The sequence below is a fragment of the Furipterus horrens genome, unplaced genomic scaffold (assembly GCF_987537825.1).
Source record: "Furipterus horrens unplaced genomic scaffold, mFurHor1.1.pri manual_scaffold_6, whole genome shotgun sequence".
NCBI lineage: Eukaryota > Metazoa > Chordata > Mammalia > Chiroptera > Furipteridae > Furipterus > Furipterus horrens.
The window spans coordinates 142,597,110-142,620,610 of NW_028327176.1; the positions used below are offsets into that span (position 1 = coordinate 142,597,110).

At 37.1% G+C, this 23,501-nt stretch overlaps 1 protein-coding gene across 1 annotated transcript in view; it reads right to left on the bottom strand.

The window, feature by feature from the left end:
* Positions 1–7,888: 7,888 nt before the first annotated feature.
* Positions 7,889–23,501, bottom strand: part of SIM1 (SIM bHLH transcription factor 1) — a 66,788-nt gene continuing 51,175 nt past the window's right edge. Inside the window, exons 11-12 of the mRNA XM_090279703.1 lie at positions 14,640–15,042; positions 7,889–12,596 (exon numbers count right to left, since the gene is read on the bottom strand). Of these exons, the coding sequence (XP_090135829.1) occupies positions 11,866–12,596; positions 14,640–15,042 (1,134 nt within the window). The 3' untranslated portion in view covers positions 7,889–11,865. The remainder of the gene's footprint in view (positions 12,597–14,639; positions 15,043–23,501) is intronic.

The following is a 23,501-nucleotide window of genomic DNA, read 5'->3' on the forward strand; positions in this document are numbered from 1 at the left end:
ATTAAGTGATCTGGCAACTTCTATATAAAGCAGTTTGAAATTGCATGAATAGCCTCTGTGTTATCCATACCCCAGGACATCGACACACACAAAATCTTACACTTAACAAAGAGAAAATGACTCCATGTGCCTTTTAGAAAGTGGAAGACATTAGCAGAGATCTGTGTAAATTTATTTTCTCTGATCAATTATAACTTATTAAAAAGACCTGGTCTGAAATTAATATTGCAAGGTTTGGAGTACACTAACTTTTTTAACATTTAAAAGGTTCATAGTCTTCACATTTTTCACAGATTCTTTTCTCTGGGGAATAAATAAAAAAGGAAAATCCAGCTCAATTTATTTCCTCCAATATAGCACACTAGGACTTACTCATTTAAACCGCAGACAATGTCCCCTCTAGTCTCCTCCTCCCCTGAGCCTGCGTCGAGGGAGACTCTCTCAATGTATGCTCAGCCACCAGCTACCACAAGTCACTTAAGTAAACACAGAGACACCTTGGTGAAAGCAATTGCATGGTCTGAATACTATCAACTGACACTTCTATTCAGTGACCCTCTCAGGTCTCAGAAATGGTCTTTTCAGATTCCGGGTCTTGAGGTATTGATTTCAATCAGCAGCTTTTCCTAAGAGCATCATTTCAAAAATAGCCCTGTCACAATTTCTACTCTCTCATTTTAGTTTCATCTGCGCTTTGTATTCCTATTTGAAACCATCTAGCGAGATGTCACCGGAGGGTTTTACTGAGACATTGATTCAACTTCATGCATAGGCAATAGAATATATTTCTCCTGTGTATGAGAAAATATTAATATTTAAGTTAGACAGAGGGAGGTTTCAGGTTTAAATAGTCCAGTTACTTTATTTTTCTCTTCCTGTAGAAATAAAAAGCCCAAATTAGACCACTCTTATCATAAAATTCTCAAGCTTATTGCTGAACAGAACTGGCAACTTAACAAATAAGCATCAATTCTGTCCTTTTGGGGTACATTAGAAATAGGCTTAAAAAAAAGTCCAAAATGTGTGTGGCAGGTGTGCCCTTGACAATCTGTATGATGTTAAGTTTTTCTCAAGTTGTAATTATGAGATATCTAACAAATATTTATTTAATGACAGTGAGCAAAAGAAAGATGACGTCCATCATTTCACCTTACAGTAAGAATGTGGAGGTTCTGAGCCACCCATAACCTTACCTGTTAAAAAATCTTGGATTGCTCTGATAACACCCCCATAATAGATATATTTAAGTTGTTTTTCTATTTCAAAGAGAGTAGCAAGGAAGCTAACCTTAATTACTTTCATGCTCTAAACACTGTGATAATACTTCATATATGATTTTTCATTTAATCTTTACATAGGCCTCTTATACAAACAAAGAAACAACTGATATTAACTGTCTACAGTATAGAAGGATGCTCATCATACATTGTCGAATGAAAATAAAGAAATTGCACAATTATATATATTCTCTTTATTCCTGTACATATTTCTGTATCATGTCATTTTTTAACTAGCCTGTTGTTTTTATAATTTAATAAAGATCCTACACCTCACAGCATACTCCGCAAATGTTATAACAGAAACACTAACCAAGCACGGTGAGAGCCCAGGAAGGAAATGTAAAACTTTTGCAAATGGATCAGGCTCCAGGCCTCACAGGAGAACTCTGTGCTTCAAAGGTGATGAGGAATTTTCCCAGTAAGTGATGGCTGTGGAGCACTCCTGATGGAGAACAGCCATGCCAAGGCCCAGGCGGATGGAAGGCATGGCGTATTCCAGGGAGACTGAAAAACCCGGTGCAGCAGAAACCTGGGGTGTCGGGGAGGACAGGTGGAAAAAAGACCAAAGATGTAGTTTGGGGCTCAGTTGGGAAGCACCTGATGTGACAATCGAAAGGATTTCAATTTCTTTCAGCCGCACGAGGGACACAAAAGGGCTTTTAAGTAGATGAATAGCATGAATTCTTCAGGAAAAAGACCCCGCCAGCAGTGTGGGAGACAGTTCAGAACAGGAGGAAGGAAATTTGAGGGAAGAGAGGGACTTGGGGAAGGAAGTAAGGAGGTTGAATTCGTGGTGGCATCTCACAGAATGACAGGGTAAGATTTTGGGAAAGCATTTTTTAAAATGGATCTGTGTCATATAATACAACTTAGAAACACGGAATATGCATCAAAATGCAAAAGGAGCGCTGGGGCAAATTAAGGACAAAGTGGATCCGAGCAGCAGGGAGAGACCGGACACAAATGTACCCGTCCTCACCATCAGCCAGGAAGAGCCCCAAGGCGTCGCTCATGTAGCATCTCCTCCAGTGTACAATAGGGAAAACCACTTAACGTGAATGAAACTGGTCAGGTCTCAAAATCAGAAGGCAGAAAGCAAGTTGCAATCCCCTCACCTAAAAAAAAAGACATGAAGCAACTTTAGTAACATTTATTGAATCCAGAATATTATTTTGGGTAAACAAGCCCCAGGAAGTGTTATGATATTGACTATAGACCAAGATGAAATAACCTGAAACGCATCCTCACTTTTGAGGGATCATTTCGTCACTCATGGGACACTTATTTACCGTGTTTCTATCCCATGTCAGGCCCTGTTCTGGGGGCTGGAACTAGAGAAACCAGAGGATAGGGAACAGTTCCTGCCTTGAGGCTCTTTGCTGCTAATGAAAGAGCCCAAACACTAGAAAAGCTGAGGGAGCAGCTGCCAAGTTGGCTAAGAACATCAATGTGAGGAGTTCAGAAAAATGTGAGTTCCCAGGCAGAGGGAGAACGTCAGTCGAGGAAAGGCCACCCAAGGTAGGTTTCCGAGGCCGGACCGCTGAGGGGAAGTGGCGGAGGAGTGGAAGGGCCTCAGGTTCTCCCTCACCACCTCCCCCCAATTGTGAACGTCTTCAGTCAGGGGCTCCACTTCTCTTCGGACCGCCAGTGGCTATCTGCCTGTCGGTACATGGAGGCGTTCAGTAAGTGTTAGCTGAACACTGAATGATGGGTGAAGGGGCAGTGGAAAACGGCGTGACTGTGTTCTCCGAGGCTCATTAACGCAAAGTGCTAGTATCTATGGAGCATTTCTCTATACACTGAGGGGTCCACAGGCACTGCTGCTTTGCATGCTCACAACAGCTTTTTGAGAAGTGAAGCCTTGGCATCCTCATTTGACAGAGGAAGTCACTCGTTCATGACATAAGCAGATAGAAAAAAAGGACAAAAATACAGATATATTTTGAGATCTTGGGGAGAGATATCGAGGGCTCCAGAGCGCTCAGAGTAAGATTCAGGTTGCTTTCAGGATTTAAAACACCAGCCATCAGGACTGAGTTGCGAGTAACCGAGCAGAGAGTGTGTGTGCGCTTGTGTGTGTACCCCCGTATATGTATGTATATACCTAAATATGTGTCAGGGAACATTAGTATACTTAATCCACAGAGGAACTGAGTCAAAAAAAAAAAAAAAAAAAAAAGGAGGAAGGATACCTGGCCAGTGCAGCTCAGTTGATTGGAACATCGTCCTGTAACCAAAGGTTGAGGGTCCAATTCAGTCAGGGCGCATGCCTGGGTTGCACGTTCGTCCCGGGTCAAGGCGCCTATGAAAGGCAACTTAATAGATGTTTCTCTCTCACATCAGTGTTTACCTCTTTCCCTTCCTTTCTCTTTAAAAGCAATGAAAAAAATATCCTCAGGTGAAGATGAAAATATTTTCTTAGCTATTAATAGCCTTTAATTATGTAACAGAATTGTAGATGTTGATTAAAAATGTGTCTCTGACTTTTAAAACAATAAGTTTAGCTTGGCCCCATAGACAAACCCTGCTTAGCTGGAATAATGGGGTGCCTGAGTAACACAAGGGATGAAATTAGAAATTAGAAATACCCTGAATAATGAACCTCAATTATTGTCTGGATGAGTCCTCTCATATTAAATCCCAATTACCCATTCCAAAGGAAACTCTAGAGACCTTACCCATAAAAAGTCTCTTTGGGTTCAGATTTTTTTATACTTATATGTATCTCAAACAAAGCTATCCGAAAATCCTCCCCAGAAACTGAGAATGATTTCCTTATGGCTTGAGAGATACTGCCAAGACTCCCTTTAAGATTTACTTAGATGGCACTCAAGTAAGATTCCCATATGGAATTACTCCCCACACAGGAGCCTGACCTGGGGGAAGCTGAACAAAGCAAAGATTATTTACAAACTCCCAAAGCCAGGGCTGTTTTACATTTCTCCCACCCTGGATCTAATTACATCAGTAAATGCAACACATATTAAGTAATAAAGCATAATTATGAAAAGGTCAAGAAGTGTTACAGAAGATTGACCCCCCTGACACTGTGGGGCAGAGACCAGGGGCCCGGGTGGCTGGGCAGGCTGCCTGGGTTGTGAGCACCTAGGAGTTACCACCACCACTGAGGCAGCCAGAGACAGACTGATCCCAGCAGGTTCATGTTGATGCTTAGAGACATCTTATAGGAGTCACGTGTGTTCTGAGGGGAGCAGTCTCCCTGTCAGATCACTTTCAGGCAGTTTTCCCTCAAATGGTGATATAGTAGTTGCAACAGCCCCATAAGCTCAATGCCAGGGCCTTAAATAATACAGACAACAGTGATATACCAGTTCTTGGTAAAGTGGGCTTTGGTTGGGCTTTATCCAAAAAGGAAGAAAAGATTTCCATAAAACAAAACAAAGTATTTAGACTGTCATGAAAAGATAATACTTCTGTTTTGCTTATCCTAAAAATGTTGGGTGAAAAATTGTATAATTTTTAATTACCAAGTAAGCCACTTGTATTTTGTTCATTGAAAAAGCCTCAAAATGTTTCTCAGATGCCATGGGGATCCTGTTAGGATAACTTGTCCATAGGTTATTGTGCCCTAGACTTTTCCTATTATCATGGTCATATAAAAGAAACATCGGAATGCTCAGTCAGCAGGAAGACAGAGTGGCCTGAGGCTGGTCATCATGTGTCAGTGTAATAATGGAGAAATAGCAACCCAGCCCTAAGACCATACATGGGGCTACTGGAGCCACTGTCAACTGGATTGAGTGATCTCTCTTATGCAACCACCATTTAGACAATATCTTACTTCACTTAAATTATTTTATTATAGCTCTGGCTGGTGTGGCTCAGTGGATAGAGCGCCCTCCTGTGAACGGAAAAGTTGCCCGTCTGACTGCCTGTCAGGGCACGTGCCTGGACTGTGGGCCTGGTCCCCAGCTGGGGGCGTGCGAGAGGCAGCTGTTTCTCTCCCTCTCTGTCTCTCTGCCTCTCTGAGAAAATAAATAAATAAATAACCTTAAAAAATGTTTTTCTTTTATTATATTGATGAAAAGAAAGCAGAATGAAGTAAAGTAAAGCTTTGGAGTAAACCTGCAGTGGTAAAAATTTCATCTTCGCCACTTACGGTAAATTCCTTAACCACCCCGAATCTCACTTTCCTCATTATTGAAATGGAGCATATTGGTAGGTCCCTCTGTGATGGTCTCTACTCAGACTTCAGTGATAATTTGAGCTTGGCTCAGTGCCTGGCATATTATGACTCAATAAATGCTTGTCATTTTTATGATTACCTAAAGACTTTACACCTTTGAAGTGCATAAAGAAAAGCAAAGACTCTCTGCATGTGTTGTCCTATAACGTCCTACAGTGAGAAAGATTCTTGGTACTCATTCCATTTGGGGCATATAATAAGTATTCCAAAAACCTGTAGGTTGAACTGGAAGTATGGTTATTTTGGAGTATAAAGTAGGTGAAAAAAAAAATTTTTTTTCAGAAACAAGAACACTAAAACAAATATTTATTTAAAGAATCATGTTGGAAAAAAATCTGATAAATGCTGTAATATCAATGATAATGATATTTTATGCAGCTTTGTCAGAAAACTTTATGAAATACCAACAATATTTCTGTTGAATTAAAATATATTGTGTTGGTTTGTTGAATTGACTAAATTGACAATTTCTGGAATACATCAAGGTAAATCAGAAATCTCTGGAGGAAAAAGAATGTTGGGTGCTATGAAAATGCTTAAGAGAAAACCTTCTGACAATCTATTTTTGTTTAACCTTAATTCCCCATTTTTAAGAAATATTTATTTATTTGTTTGTTTATTTATTCATTTATTTTTAGAGAGGGGAAAGGAGAAAGAGAGGGAGAGAAACATCACTGTGTGGTTGCCTGTCACTCGCACCCCCAAATGGGGACCTGACATGCAACCTAGTCACGTGCCCTGACTGGGAATCGAACCAGCGACACTTGGTTTGCAGGCAGACGCTCAATCCACTGAGCCACAGCAGCTAGGTCTTAATTCCATTTTTAATTTTAAAAATACTTTGAATTCTAAAATAAAAATTATCAAGATGTGTTTTTAATTTGTTTTAGAATGACAGAAAACTAAGTAACCTTATTATAAGTTTTTATTTCCCTTGGACATTAAAAGTATAATCTTTAATTTCATATTTCTTGTTTTATTTTAGCAAAGCAGAGACAGACCAAAGAAGTGCTGCTTAAGATGTTCTAATGAAAAGTTGAGAAAACAATCTCCAGTGTCTAAAAAAGTTAGATCCCTCACTTAATAATTACTGTGCATATTTGTAAAAGTCTATTACTAGGTCTCTTAAAGTGTGTGTGTGTGTGTGTGTGTGTGTGTTAACCATTCCAACAGAATCTAGAGCTAAAACAGTCCTTATTTCTTTACAGTTGTAATCTGCTGGTTGGCATTCCATTTTGTCCTACAAAGATTTCTCTCAATGAATAATTCAGGCTCAAACTGCATATCGGTAACTATATTTAAAACCAAAAAATTCATCACATAATAAATACATTTTATGCACATGTTAACTTTGAATTTACTTCAGAAAGCTATTTACAATATAAATAATTATAAATGGGAACACTTTGCAAGATATCATTGACATAGCTAATGTATTCTACTTTACATTCCAAAGTAAAAGTTCAAATTACAGATTTATACTACGATGTCACTAAAAACTTTACATTGCAAGATGGTATTTGAAATATTGGCAATCAGTTTCTTCTTCCACAAATATAATCCTTTATAGCATGTCAGTCAAAAAACAAACATAAAATATTTTATCTTTTTTGAAGTGACTACTCATATGTTTCATTTTTTTGAAATTTGTCCCCTTTGGAAAAAAAAAGAAAAAAGTTACAGTACTTCTAAAAACTTTTCACACCATTTCATTTCTTTTGAAATGTAAACATGTCAGGGTTGTTGGGTATAGGTTCAGTTGTGATTAAATGTGTTCCAGATCATCAAATTAGGACAAATTTTCCACTATATAAGTTTATGAAAGCAAAGCCCCATGCAGCAAAATTACAGTAATTAAAACTATAAATGTCTGGTTTAAAATAATTGATTAGGATTATTGATTAGGATTTCTTAGGTGAACAATCAGTTTTTAAGGAGCACAGCAGAATACAATCTTTTTCTTGATTTACAATTGCATGTGTGTGTGTTTGTGTGTAGCCATATATTACATATGTAGATATATGGCTACACACATACAGCCTTTCTGCATACAATCTTAGAGAAGGAACTCTGAGCAAACCCCTATTTGGATATGAGCACAATCTCACTTTTTGAGTTAAGCACTACCCGTACAATTTTTGTGCACAAGAAATGAGCACCACACGGACATTTCTCCCAAGAATGTTTTCTGTGTAAGATATTCTTTCCATATGTTCATAGCTGTTCTGTCATTCATTTAAAGTTTAGAACAATGTTTTATCGACAATGTATCTCCCAGTTAGAACTAATAGATTTTGCTGTCTTAGAGTCAAATTCCTATTTGAAAAATCTGACATTTACATGAAAGTTGAATCACTTACTTAGAGAACATAGGATGTATGTCTATGTCCTGTGATTTGAGTGAACTGGGGAGTCATATCTGGGCATTCAAATGTTTTAAATTAAAGAGAGTATTTTAAACTGTAAGCTATCCACTGGGCCAGGTAAGTGACCCCAAAATGGCCAAATCCTCAGTTTTCCAAATATCAGCATTCACCTTCCAAAGTCTACTAGTATCAATAGAATTTCACTGAACATCTTAGTAATGTCCTGCTCTTGAAAGAGAGAGGGAGAAAGGTGGGCAAAGGGGTGAAATGGGGGATATCTGTTAATAGTGTCAACAACGAAGAGAGAGAGGGAGAGAGCTATAAAATATCATACCTGTATTCAGAATGTCTCTTTAGCTGTATGTAACATCTTCTATCAAACGTGGTTGGTCTAGGTTTTGGGAGGGAAAGCCTTTTCTTTATTTTAAAATATCTATGCATATTTTCTAAATGATGTTTTATTGAGTCAATTTTTATACCCCATTTTTAAAAATGGAGCATAGTATCCTTTTCTAGAAGTTCCCATTAAAGCCTATTTTAGGTGGATTCTCTGCCCAGAGGCATTGTGTGGCTGCAGGGTATAAAGAAAATTAAGAATACTACCCAATAGAAATAGTCTAATTCCATAAAATAAAATCAGGAAAGAATGAATGGGTTTACTGAAGGCAAATCATTTATTGCATCCTGTCTCATTTCGAACGTTCCACATTCTCCTATATCCGGCAATTACAGTTTTAAAAAGCTGGTCCATTATATTCAATATAGTATTTCAAAAGATGGAACGAAGCACACCTATATGTCTGACCTCTAGTGACTGTGACAATAATATTATGCATCCAAAAACAATTCATCAAATCTGTATATTCTCAATAATAGTTTTTAAAAAAAAATTTCCAGAGAAAGGCAGGGGAAATATTCATTTATTTCTTTGGTTATCCAAATTTTTAAACTAGGTAGGGAAGGTAGGTAAAATGGGCAATAAAGATATTGTTACTATTACTAGAAAGCATGAGCTTTGTTTCTCCTAATTAATTGCTGCATATTGTCAGAGTAATTGGATAGAGCACATTCCTATGAATCCCCAAGGTGATATAAAAGCCATGCTTCTCTCTCTATTTCAATCAAGTGTCACGATTCTCAGCATTTAACAAAGTTATGGAGCTCAAGGATTAAAATTAAAGCCAATTTAAGTTTAATTTTAACTGATTCAGTTATTGGGAACATACATATTTTACATCCCATATTTTAAAAATACACAGATGGCATCTTCATTATGAGGCAATACTTTCCTGCACATAACAAAATAATGTAGATTGTAACTATATTTTAACATGTCATGTCTATGTGTACAGTATATTAAAAAGTTACCTTGCCATAAACTATCTCAGCTTATCTTGGGTCATTTTGCAATAATTATGCCACATTGCAAAAAATGTAAGCTATATAATACTGTGGGCCTGTAAGGTATTTTATGTAATATAAATATGCTACTATAAAGTTATTGACATATAAAGTAAATAAATGGTTTGTATTTAAAACTGGGTCAATTTGCCAAAAATTTTAAGATGTAATTTAGTTAATTCTGTCTTCACTTAAAAATATTGGTCATAGCATTTTAAAAAGCATTATTCCTTCTGATTACCCCTATTTGTAGAGTCTATAATTTATTTCCTTCCTTGATTAACAATTTTCCATATAAATATTCCACTGAAATCTCTTTAATGACAGTCTTTTCTTTCATATCAGTTCATTTTTCTTAAGATTCTATTTCCTTTATAGCATCTGTCTCTGACCTTTTCAGTAGACTATATATCCATCAATAAAACCCATCTGTATAAATTTCCTTTCCAAAACACACCATATTCTTCAGATATTTGTGTCATTGAACCATTCATCCATCTACAGAAGTCTACAAAAACTTCAGCATTCCTAAAACCTTACTTCATGTTGCAAAATGATCAAAAATTAATTTTAAATATTCCAACAGCTTCTCATAAATACTTTCTCAAAATTACTGAATAACTTTGCTTTTATAGTTCAAAATGTACTTTTTATTGTTCAAACTTTTCTGAAAGTATATATAACCACTAACTTTCTCACTTACTTGCACTTTTTCCATTTACAGCACAATGTTGTTCTGTCATACCCAAGACATATTTATTTAATTTTATGTTGCCACCTTTCTCAAGTACAAACAACCCAGTATCCATCTCTCAGATTATCATCATTCTGATTGTCACCTCCCTATGGATGGCCAAATAACTGTTATATGATGAAAATATATTACTAATCCCTGAGTGTTCAATGTCATGGTGTCTTCAAAATTATAAGTCAATTTCTTTCAATACATTCCTTCTGAATATGGCAAGAGTTGCAGGCATGGGACTCCTAGGAAATATCAGCTATGAAACTTCTTTAATCACTATGTCACTTTGATTACTAGCGAACAGTGCATTAAATAAATCTTACTTATTTTTCCTCTCCCTCATCAGTTTCTACCATCTTCATATTAAGTGAACTAGAAAGTTGTCTGTAACTATACATACCTAAAAGAGTCTATAAACCATAAAGTATCTAGACCTCTATACGAGTACAGAAAAGCCAGAATGATCAGTCTCGACAACTCACAGCAGAGAGTTAACTGATGAACAAGTTCAGTTCTGCTGCACCACTGAATCACAAACCATGGAACATTTGAACTGCCATACAGATAAAGAAACCGGGGCCCAGGCATGGTGAGTGATACATCTATGTTCCCAAAATAAATTATAGGCAGGGTCAAAACCAGAACTCAGAGATCTTGGCATCTAGTCTGCTTGTCTTTCTACTGTTTCACATGAACTTAAGAGCAAGTTTATTCTTTGTTGTTTGTTTACAAACAATAAGGAAAATGAGTACTTTGCCTGTTCCGTCAGTCAAAGTACAACTCTTGCCTTTTAAATCCCTTGTCTATCAGCCTAAGCTTTTATCTTAGACTCTCTCCTGAGGCTTTCCACATGTTGTCACATTTGCACATCTGTGCCTTGAAATGTTTTCAAACACTTAACTGCTTACATGTAGCACTTCACTGATTTTTGTTAGTCTTGTACTTAGTAGCCTTTTTCCTTGGTGAATTGGTTTGAATTTTTTCTTTGGTTGGTTTTATGAGCCCCAAATATGTTAATTCCATATACTGAACCTTAAATCATTTGTTTTGAGATATTAGTTCATTTCCCTCTGCTTCTGACCTTTCTATCTTCACTATTTCCAATTGGGTACTTCAGGTTTTTGATGTGTGGCCCAACATCTCAGTACTTTCACTTAGAAAAAAACCCTTACTGAAATGTCAGTGTGATCCTGTTCCTTATCTAACTCAAAAGTAAGATAAAAAAAAAATCACCACTTCCTGATTGCTTATAATGGATACCAGGTGAAAACCCATTCATATACCATATCTATAACTATTTCCCTAATTTATACCTGAACCAAATGAGCTGGCTAGTTAGAAACACAAAGAAGAAAACAATTTACAAGATGTATCTCTCTTTCTTAGCTTGGGAATGGAGATTTTTTAAATAATTTTAGTGTTCTAAGGTTAAGGAAAGTTATCCATTTAGGGTGTATTTATGGTACACGGTCTAGGTTTCTGCACATAAAGTGTACATTGCAGTCTGTAGATAGTGGTCTGTTTGTGTTTATGAGGTTCACTGGATCATTACGGCATGATGTTGTCATCCATTGGTCCTTCCATGTGCTCACTTCATCTACACAAATATTTTTCCATTCAAAATTTATCTATTCTGTTTCCATATAATTAGAAGGAATTTTTTTACATTCACTTTAGCTCCATTATCTGTGTATAACCTTGAATGCTAGTGCTGTTTTCTTTGATTTCAAAGGAACACAAGTCAACACCCAGTAACTTAAATTATCCTCTCTAACAATCTATAGCATTGTAAGTTCTGGTCATTGGGGCATTGAACTATAAATATGTTTCAGAGATCTTTAAAGGACAAAATATTTTAGAAAAACATCAGCTTCCATTGGTTATTATAACAGATGTTCCCTTGTGTCCTTGCGCTGGGTCTGGCTGCATCCTTAGATGAGAAGTTACCTCAAAGTGTGAGCCATTACAGCCCAAGGAATAGTTTCTAATGGTTTCACTGTCATATAAGTGCTCCAAGGCATATCCAGTTAATGTGTAAGCATGCTTATCAAAATACTGCCGGTGAGAGCCAAAGCAGTTTGGAGAGACGGCAGGGTGGTCTGCTGCTGTCTGGTGAGGAGACATATCCGAATGGAGATAGTCTTTAGCTAGGATCAAACTGGATTTTGAAATGCGATCCGAATTGGGACTACTTATCCGAGACAGTGCAGTGGGACTGTTGTCATAGTCATTTTCATGGGGGCTCAGCATCTTTCCTTCTCTCTGCTGGATGTGGTCACACGGTGAAGTGTTGGCAAGGGTGGAACCATGGCAGACTTCGCCTGTCAGTGGGGCCTGTTGGTAGTTTGCAAAACAGAGGGAGTGTTTTTTCCCAGCTCCGTTAATGGAAGCCAGTTGGTCTGGTGGGGCTTTCCTTAGCTGCAATCTGTTCTCTTCTTCTTTAATCATTTGCTGGGTAGCTCTTATCAGAGTTTCAATTTTGCTAGGTTCATGTGGGCTACTTTGATACTGTTCAGTGCGATATCGGTCACCTGATTCGCTGGCCGACCCGGGGTCTGGAGAACTGACCACACTGTCTTCATCCCAATGACCTCGCCCTAGAAATAAGAAAAAGTGAAAGGTAAGTGGTTTCAAAATTCACCCCCCAAAATGTAAGTGTATTTCTTTTTAAAAGAAACCTTATATCTTTCATTTTTAATGTATACTCCAATATTTGAAACAGACAGGCTCCCCCCATGGCAGACAGAGTATCATAGTATTGTTCTGGAATTCAGAGTTCTGTGCTTTTAAGTTAGATGAAGTCTGTAACAAGTTTTTTAGAAGGTAAACCTTGTTTGTAGGTTGTAAATGCCAATTAGAAAAACAGTGAAGTGTGCTTATACTTCATGTATGCACATCATAAACCTGTCAGGCTGTAAATAATGAAAGAAAAATGCATAGCATTTGGCTTATGTTATTATCTAGAAAAGTATCCTGTTAAATCAATACTTAGAAATTGCTTTCATTTGGATTTGAGGAAGATGATGATATAGTCTGGACTATTTTCCCAATTCCAGCTAAATCAACTAAAATGTCAATATTGCTAAATGTATCTTAGGTAGAGTTACAGTAAAGATCTAATGTTAATTTTTAAACTGTTTGATGGTTAAGAATATTTATGCTTTCATATATATGTGTAATATATATGTATATGTGTAGGTGTGTGCATGGATATATATATATCTTATCCCAATCAAAAATATATTGTCTTCTCAAATCTAGTGGAAAAATTCTCAGTTTTATATATAATTATATAATAACTTGTATCTTAGATTGTTTCTGAAATGGTAAAGGATAAATAAAAATTTTAAATGTTAATAACAATTCATTCTGAATTAAGGAGATCTAATATGCAGAAATAGGGCATCCAAAATATACTCCATGAATTAAATAATTCTCAAAGCAATCTGAAGTCAATATAAAAAGAGAGAAGAGAAGCAGGAATACACGAAAGTTGTAAACTGCTTAACACATCAGACAAGCCCTGGATCACACTATTCATTGCTTTCCTTTTCCCTTCTCTTCTTATTTTATTTCTAATATTTTCTTCCAGACCATGTAGTGTGAAGCCAGGACTTTCACTTCACCCCATTCTTTGGCAAGTCATTGCTCTTTGCCCTGGATTTCCATTACTAGTCTAAGAAACTAGAGAAACTCAAAGTAAAAAAAGAAAAAGAAAAAGAGAAAAAATTAAAATCACAGAAGGCAGTCAGTGCCTGAGTGGTATCTGACAGAAGACTTAATGGGTAAGTACAACATTGTCTAGCAATTTCTCACCCTAATGACACCAAGGAGAGTAATTTCAGGACCATCAGATCAATCTTAATGTCACTGAATTTTAATGAAACAGGGAGGGTTTCAAAGACCTGTCTGAACCTAACTTTGAAATGGATAGAATGGGCTCCTTGAACAGTTCACTTTAGAATGAACAAAGGAGAGTTTAGTAGCACAAAAGTCTTCCGCTGCAGTGCCATTTCTGTGTGTTCATACAGCCACACAATAATCTCAAGGTGAAAATCTCGGGAGTTCCTACATATCTCCATCCTTTACTCACAGGGGACATTGTGAGTTGTCATAATGAGGAGGGAGGGAGGCAGTTAGTAGCATTTAATGCCCAGAGGTCCAGGGAGGGTAAACTTCCTGTGATGTGAGTGACAGGTCATCAAACAAAGACTGCACCCCCATACATACATGCCAACAGTACCCTCAAAGAGAAACGCAGCTGGATGAGCCCCAAAACCACTTAAGTCCACATATGAAGCATGAGAATGCAGAAGAAAATAATACACAAAAAAATGTAAATATGTACATACTACAAGTTCAATAGACTTATTCAACAAGTCACTTAATTTCTATACTTATTTGATATTTAAAATAGGGATCATTTTTACTCACCTATCCAAAATAAATGTATTTAGCAAACTATTAGCAAAATAAATACTCTTAGAGTGAAATTGGTTTTTAAGTCCCACTGGTGTGAGTTTCTGTTTTGTAAATGCAAAGAAGAAAACTGCAGCCACTGCAGTGGGCAACCTAGAAGATTATAAGCCTGCCCAGGGATCCACTGCTGCGTGCTCAGGAGGCATTGCAACTGCCCTTACCGTGGATCCTGTGGACTGAAGCGATGTGAGGCATGCTGTTTTCATAGGCTTCTCGGCTTTCTGGGGAGGCCTTGGTCAGGGGCAGGGCTGCACGAGAGCCCCACCAGGGCTCCCTCCCCGCCTGCTGCGTCCCCAGGAAGTACCTGCCGGCCTCACAGCGGCCTCCCTCACAGGCCTGGGTGTGGAAATGCCTCTCTTCCACCAGCCTGGAGGGGTCGAGCGCAAAGCCATAGCAGAGAGCGCTGCGGTCGGAGAACTGTCTGTAGGCGCAGGACGCATCGTGCTGAGAGCCCGGCCTGTCCGCGGGGTCCAGCAGCTGCGGAGAGGCTGTGTCTGTCAGCGGACTTCCGCCCCACTGGCTGTCGTGATCAGATTCCGATCTTTCCGTGTGAAATCCCGAATACTGAAACCGAAAGGGTTTAAGACATACGTCTGTACATTAAATCAAAAACAGTCTTCTTACTCTGCAAGCACCCCTAAGGACATAGTGGGCTTAAGGCACCAAAAGAAGACTCTTGTGCCAGCAGGGCACCCCTGCCTTGCAGTCAGTAAGCAGGCAAAACAAAACCCTTTTGGCTGCTGAAAGGAGATAAAAATAGTAATAACATGGGTGGAACTAAATACCAGGCACTCTTGAAAGTGCTTAATTTGAATTAACACTGCCACCACCACCATGCTGCCCCACCAGTAGTTCTTGTATTAACCCTTTAATGAGAATATTAGTAACCCATTGCATGGATAGGGAAGCTAAGGCCCAAAAAGGGTAAACGATTCTCCCAAAGCCACAGAGTTGGCAGGTGGCAGTGCCGAAGTTCAAACCCATATTCTCTATCACTACCCAAATGGTATTGGCAAAAGGGAGGTCCAAGAGCATTTTTTTTAAAATTAAAAACAAAAACAAAAATAGGATTAAGGCATCAACGTGCTGCATCTTAACGTTTTTGTTTTTTTTTTTACTTTTTTTTTGAATCCTCCCCCAAGGACATGTGTATTGATAACTCATTACATGGGACTGTTAATTCTCTGAGGGCCATGCTGGCTAATGGTAGGATAGTTAATAAAAGCTTACCTAACTCAATTGCAATATAACTTTTAACAAATGTTGTCCATATAAGCTGGCCCTATTTACTGGGATGTGTTTCTTGCTTTCTAAAGTGAACTTCATATGTGCATAGGATCCTCAGGAAGACACAGCTGCAGGCCATGCTGTGCCTGTTGGACTTATTCTGCTTACTTGTTGCCAGAGTATTTGGTTTGGTGTTAAAGGAAACATGAAAGGCTCAGCAGACCTTCCTAGAAGGTATGCTCAGTTTGAGCAATGTGGGAAAAATGAAAAATGAGACAACTGTAATAGAACAACAATAAAAAAATTATTAAAAAATAAAAATAAACAAAATTAATAATACATACAATTTCTACCAGTTTTTGGTTACCTAATGCCAAACACAGGTCTAAGTACTATATAGAGATTTCCTGCATTGATAACAATAGCCATTTACTGAGAATTTACTATATGCCTGTCAAGGTGACTGTCATTTTATAGAAAAGGAAACTATCACTGAGAGCTTTAATAAAATGGTATGGCCACCTCACAGTCTATCTGGACTCAAAACCTGCACTCCAGACCATGATTTTACACTTGAGAGAAAACACTGTCAAGGAAGAGAGGAGAGATAAAAGGATTCAAGGTCAGAGAGATTTCCAGAAAAGTGACAGGAACTGCTTTATAGTCTCAGAAACCAAAATATAAATCCATTTTACATTTCATTCCTAGCCCAGATAAAAAGAGGAATGGGAGTCTGTTGTGGTGTGGGGGGTTGGGAGGGAGGATAAATTCCCAGACGCCATACTTCTTTACTTGTCATATACTAGTTAAGCAAAATTTAAATATGGTGAGACCTTCACAGGACAAGGTAAACTCTCACTTCACACTGGGCCCACCCTGAGCAGAAGGAAGAATCCTGCCTCCCAACTCAGTGCAAACATGCTCAGTCTATGGGCTCTTGGAGCCAGAGCAATGTGGCACAGAAGTTCCTCTGGGAAGACTCCAAAACATGCTAATAAACACAGCATCCTCAGGACAGAGTTCTGTGTAAGTTCTGGGTTCAAGATTTTTCCATTACTATTTCTAATTGTTTAGTTATTTTCCAGATGTACATATGGGCTATCAGCATATTCCATCAAGGAAAAAGTAATAGTAAATCCAGCTTCTTTCCCTGAAGGACTTTAATTTGGGCACATCAATGCATCCCGAGCTCCATTTTCCTACATCACACCTCCACGTGGCATCATCCTTTTCTTGCCATGGACACCAAATGCTATTTTCACAAGATGCCACCTTCACTTTTACCAAGCGAGCATTGACACCCCCTCTTTACTGCGTGAGAATCAGTGCTCTACATTTGCCCTTTGGTAACCCCATCCAGGTACTTGCCTAGGAAAAATTCAGATCATCCGTGCTAGTCCAAGCTAGCAACTGCCCAGACTCTGCTTGTTTTGATAAAAGTATACACCAGGCCTATTTCTGAAGTACTCCAGTCAAGACTTTTGAGCCCTGTTGAGAGGGGGAAAAGCTTCCCATGAGTGTATATGGAAAAGTGCTATTGGCGCAGCAGAGAAGAACATTCTGTCCTTCGCTTACAAAGAAAATTCAACACACGGCAACCCTGGCATACATGAGGTACACATTTCAAGAGCACCCAAAGAAGAATTTGAGGGATAAGCTTCTTGTCAATAGTCAGGAAACTACAACAGCAAGTACACTGCCCTTCAGGCAGGCAGAAATCAGATGATTAAGTTGGACCAAGACCTCACATTGCTCTGGAGGCACAGAGGAAAAGGCTAGCTGTAAACCTTTGTTTTTCAAGCCCTGTATACTTGCACCAGTGTACCTCATCCAACCTCTGAGCCACATCCATCCCTTTAAAAGGAACTACACTGGAAGTGAACTCTGTTGAGAACATATCGAGCCCATAATTAGATCTCAACTATTTCTGGTGTTCATTAAGTATTGGAGGATTGAGAGGGCAGAGAGGGGAGATCATGGCCAGCCGTTGCATGCAGTGTGGGCAGCACAGTGACTGAATGCTGCTTCACAAGGCTCCTGGTCTTTCCCTACACCTAGTTTGGCTGCTTACTACATGCGCCATCTTGGATAAGTGATTGAATTTCTTTTGTCCCAACAAGGAAAGGGCCATGATGATACTTACCAAAGGCTGATTCAGAAAAGGGGGCATTTAATGGAAGAGGCAGTAGGGACAGGAAGCCAAGAGAACTTGGTTCCAGGACAATCCCTGCTTCTAACTCACAGTGAAACCATGGATAAAATTACTTTTTCTTTCTTAGCCTCATCCGTAGGATGATGTATTGGTTAGATTAGACTTTCTCTAACTTTCCTTTCAGCTCTAAAATCCTCCATGATGCCTTCAGTATTTGGTATTCTTTCTAGTGTTGAAACATATGGTTCCTATGCCAGTCCCTTATTTCACTTATTTAAAAAAAGACAAGTTGTTTAGAACTACAATCCATGTCCAAGAAGTAATTATTAAATTATCATGATTATAAGAAGAAAGTTATATGTTTTCTGTAATTTTGATTTTACCCCAAGTATCACATCATAGCACAAGATTTAACAGGTTACATGATGCATTTTTGGTCAGTATATTACTACATTCTAGAGGCTTCTGAGTATGAAGAGTAATGGCAGCCATTTGAATCTATATCATTCCTCCAGAACCTATAAGGTCATCAAGGAGCACAAGTCAAATCACAGGTTACCCATGCTATCAGCATTAGTAGGAGGCAGAAAATATCCCAAATTTCTAGTTATTTATAAGTTTAAAACAAAGTCCAACAGCAGGCACTATGAGCCTGTGGGGACAGAGAGAAGGATAAGGGGAAGTTTAAGAGACTCCAAGAAAGAGAAAGAGAGAGAGAGCAAGCTTAAGACATTGGCAAAACAGAGAAAATCATCACAAGTGCCAAAATATGAGCACACAGTGACCCACAGCCCTGGCCACAGTGAAGGGGCTCAAAATCAAGCAAAATCCCAAGTGGCAATTTCAGATGAGTGTCATTTCAATAAGAGAAGACAGTAAATTGAGAATGGATTATGTCCCTCACAGTCAGCAGTGAAAAGAAAGAAGGAAAAGTGGGAATTAAGGCTCCGGCAACCAGGAAAGAAAAACAAGGCAGCAAATCCTATCTTTCCTCCTTCCTCGCTCTACCACCATCACCATCCATTTAAAAACTACATTTCATGAAACTGACAGGAAAGAGTGCTCTTAAAATAGTAACCCAACCCTTAAAATGCCAAGGAACAGGGAAAAAAATTAACTCCTAATAAAACTCCTGTAGGAAAGTTACATGAAAATGAAAGTACAAACATCCCACCCAGCTGGACAAAAATTTTCATCAAGTAACCAGCCACAAAACAAAGGAAAATTGTAAGACAACAAACACTCCAAATTATAATAAGAACCCTCCACAAGCATTTGGAGATACACACACATGACATGCACACATGGGTGCAACTCCTGGGAGTTTTCTTAAAACTAAGAAATAGACAAAGAAAAAACACTCAACAATAATCATGAAACAAGAAAAAATGCAATAACAACTGACCAATGTCAAAGAAATTGAGTAAGTCTTTACTTCAATTACAAATAGTGAAATTACAAATTACAAATTGTGAAAAGGGGAATAGATTTAAATGAAAATTTAAAGAGAGAAAATAAATAAAGCCTGGAAAACATGTAAGAAAAAACTGGAAAAATAAATAAAAGGAAAGAGAAAATAAAAGAAGATAGGAAATTTTCAACATATGTACAATATTTATATAAAAGACAAAGGAACTAGAATTGTTAAAACAATTTGAAAAAGAATAATAAAATGAGGGAATCTGTCCTCTCAACTCAAGACTTACCATGTGGCTACAGTAAACATAACTGTGTGGTATTGGTGGAGAAATAAATGCACAGATCAATAGAACAAAATAGAGGACCCAGAAATAGACCCATACAAATATGCCCAACTGATTTTTGACACAGGTACAAAAGCAATTCAATGAAGGAAAAATAGACTTAACAAATGATGCTGGAGTAACTGGATTTCCACAGGTAAAAATAAAACGAAACTCAATCTAAGTCTTCTACCTTACATACAAACTAAATGTAAAAGGTAAAATTGCAAAGCTTTTAGAAAACAACATGAAAGAAAATCTTTAAGATCTGGGGCTAGATAAGGGTTCTTAGACTTGACACCAAAAGTACAATGCATAAATGAAAACTGATAATTTAGATGATCTAAATTAAAAACTTTTGCTCTGCAGATTACTCTATTAAGGGGATAAAAAGATAAGCTACAGTGAGGGATAAAATGTTTGCAAACCACATATCAAACAAAGGACTAGTATCTAGAATCTATAAAGAACTCCTAAAATCTAATAATCAAAAAAAAAAAAAGAGCAAAAGTCATGAAAAGACATATCACCAAGTAGATAAAGAGTTGACAAATAATCACATGAAAAGTTGACCAATATCATTAGCAATTAGGGAGATGCTAGTTGAAACCACAATGAAATATTACTGCATATCTATTAAATTGGCTAAAATAGAAAACAGCGATAATACCAAATGCAGACAAAGATACAGGGAAACTGTATCTTACATTGATGGTGGGAATGTAATGGTACACCCTTTCTAGAAACCAGTTTGGCAGTTTTTTTAAAAAACTAAATGTGCAACTACCACGTGCAATCCTGGACATTTTTTCCAGATAAGTGAAAATTATATTCATATAAAAACTAATATATGAGTGTCTATAGCAGCATTGTTTCCCACTTCCTATCTCACCTTAATTGTTCTTTCTTTTTAAAATTTTTAAAAAATCCTCACTCAAGGATATGTTTATTGATTTGAGAGAGTGAGGAAGGGAAAGAGACAGACAGACAGAAACATCGATATGAGAAACATCCATCGGCTGCCTCCCATATGCACTCCGACTGGGAATCAAACCCACAACCTAGGTATGTGCCCTGACCAGGAATCGAACCCACAGCCTTTTGGTATATGGGACGATGTTCCAATCAACAGAGACACCCAGCCAGGACTGTTCTTATTCTTTTTTCAAAAATTATTTTTAATTGTGGTAATATATGCATAACATAAAACTTTCAAACTTGCCTATTTTGAAGTGTACAATTCAATGTCAGTAAGTACAATACATTCATATTTCTGTGCAACCATTACCACCATCCATCTCCAGAACTCTTTATCTTGCAAAACAGAAACTCTATACCCATTAAATAGTAACTTCCATAACTTTCCAGCCCCTGGAAACCACCATTCTACTTCCTGTCTTTCTGACAGAGGAAATATGCATGAGCCCCAGAAACCCCCAGCCTCACCTGGGGTTGGGGTTCCCAGAACCTAGCCACCTCAGAGATCTTTCTGAAGCTCTTATCTAATCATAGCACTCTCTTGTTTAAAAAATATTTTTTTTCTGTCTTTCTGTCTGTTCATCAAATAACATAGCAATACCACCTATAAAAAGCAGAAACCACAGCAGAAACAGACAAACATCCAAAAAATGGGAGACAAAGACAGCACTCTCAGTATAAGACAAGTAGATAAAAATAATAATAAAAAGAAGAATTACAAAAGACTTAAAAAAGAAAACCAATCATTTAAATGTTATGGCTAGATATCAGACTTTATACACTGATAATAAAGAATGAATCTTAGCATACATAACTAATCCTCAAAATTAATTTAAATGTATTAGGCCACAAATAAGACCTCAGTAAATTTCATGATGTAGAAATATTATTAACAACACTGTCTGATCATAATAAATAAAATAATTAAAAATAAAAAAATTTAATTCTTTCCACCTGGGAAAAAAAGCTGTTAAATAACTTTGGGGGAAAATAGGCAAATACAAATATAAACTACAGAATTTCTGGGGAAAAAAATAATAAAAATAGTACATATTTGGATTTATTGGATACACACCTTAGACACTTGAGTCAATAAAAATGAAATAAAAAAACAAATTAAGTTCTGAGTTCAAAAGTCAGAAAAATAACACAAGAAGACAAAAGAAAGCACAATAAAAATGATCAAAAGACAAACTGACTATTCACAAAAAAATATATTACAATAGCCCTTAAACAAATGAAAAGATGTTTAACTTTTTAATAAGATAAATATAAATGAAAACAACACTGAGATACCAGGTCTCAATGATCAGCTTAGCAAAATTCAAAAGCTTGACAATACATTGTTTGGCAGAGTGTGGGGAAACAGTACCCCCACATATTGCTGGTGGAACTGCAAACTGATGCAACACTGATGGAGGCGAATTTGGCAACAGCTCACCAAAAAATGCAGTTCCCCCTTATAAGAAATTAAAATTAGGCCAAGCAATACACATTGAAGGAATAAAGTTTAGGGAAAGAGGCATCATATATGGAACCCACTCTAAAATGACTCAGAAAAAAATAAAAATGAGGGTAAATGGAGGGAGAAGGCGAGAGAGAAAATGACAAAGGAAATATGGCAACATTAATGTTAAGCACTGATAAACCTAGGTTTAGCATACAGGAATACTTTACTATGTCTGCAATTTTCTTTATGTATGAAATAATTTCAAAATAAATGTTTTAAAATAGAAAAATCCTATGTACTAAACTTACTTTTATAGAATAATTAGACAGTCATTTATAAAAAAATTTTTTTTCTGAAGAAATGGAAAGCTGCTCTGTAACTGAATTAAATATCTTTGTATTTACTGATTATTAATATTTTGTACATAAAAATGAAATTTAAACTTACTGATTAGGGATTCTAGTAAAAACAGCATTGGACTTAAATATGGAAGGACCGTGATCTACTATCATCCAATAAGACTTGTACACAGATCACTTTCCTTGTACCTTGATTTTCCCATCTTCATAATAGAAACAGATTATCTACATAATAGGTTTGTAGTGAAGACCAAAAAAGCAATATGCATCAAAGCAGTCTTAAAGATGCGAACATGTTACAGATATGTATGTTGCATGTACATGTTTTAATTAACAACTTTCACCGTCTTTGCAAAATGACTTTTTCCCTAGACTGTATTTCCTAGAAGCCATATTTTCAGTCCCAGCTTACGGGCATGTATGAGATAAAACATATATGTTAAAGGATAAGATATTAACATCCCAACTGCAAAAAGAAATCTGTTCACTGGCCAGTAACCTAAACACTAGGGCTTTGTTCCAAATACTCTGATTTTCAAAGCTAAAACACACTTTGGTACCAACAATTCTTATCACCTAAACTTTGATTAAAAGCCCAAAGATCTATTTTAAGGGGTAGAGAGCTAGTGAGAAATGTGATCAATTAGAATATATGTAAGACCTGCAGATGTTTCTTCTAGTGATTGTTGGTATCTCTACTATTTTCAAGTAAAACAAAATCACATTCTAGGAGCTGGAGAAGATCTGCTCTTATTCCTTTGAAAGGGTAACAACACTTTCTCTTATATTTAAGGCCATGAAACTGAATGATTTCATTTCCTATTTTAACTGGGTGCATCAATCAAGTAAAGAAAGTTCACTGAAAATTAATTTTTGGTTAATTTTGCTAAAACCTTTTTTCCTTTTTTTAATTGGTTGTCATATGGAATACTTTGCACCTTAATTTACCCAATTTCTTATTTAAAATTTAATTTTCAAAGCAGGCATTCATTGTGGCAAATTAGAAATCTGAGGAAAAGGAAGAAATAAACAGTCAACCAGTACAGAATGAGGAAACAAGAACTTAAAAAAATGAACAGAGGCTTAGGAACACCTGGGACAACTTTAAACATGCC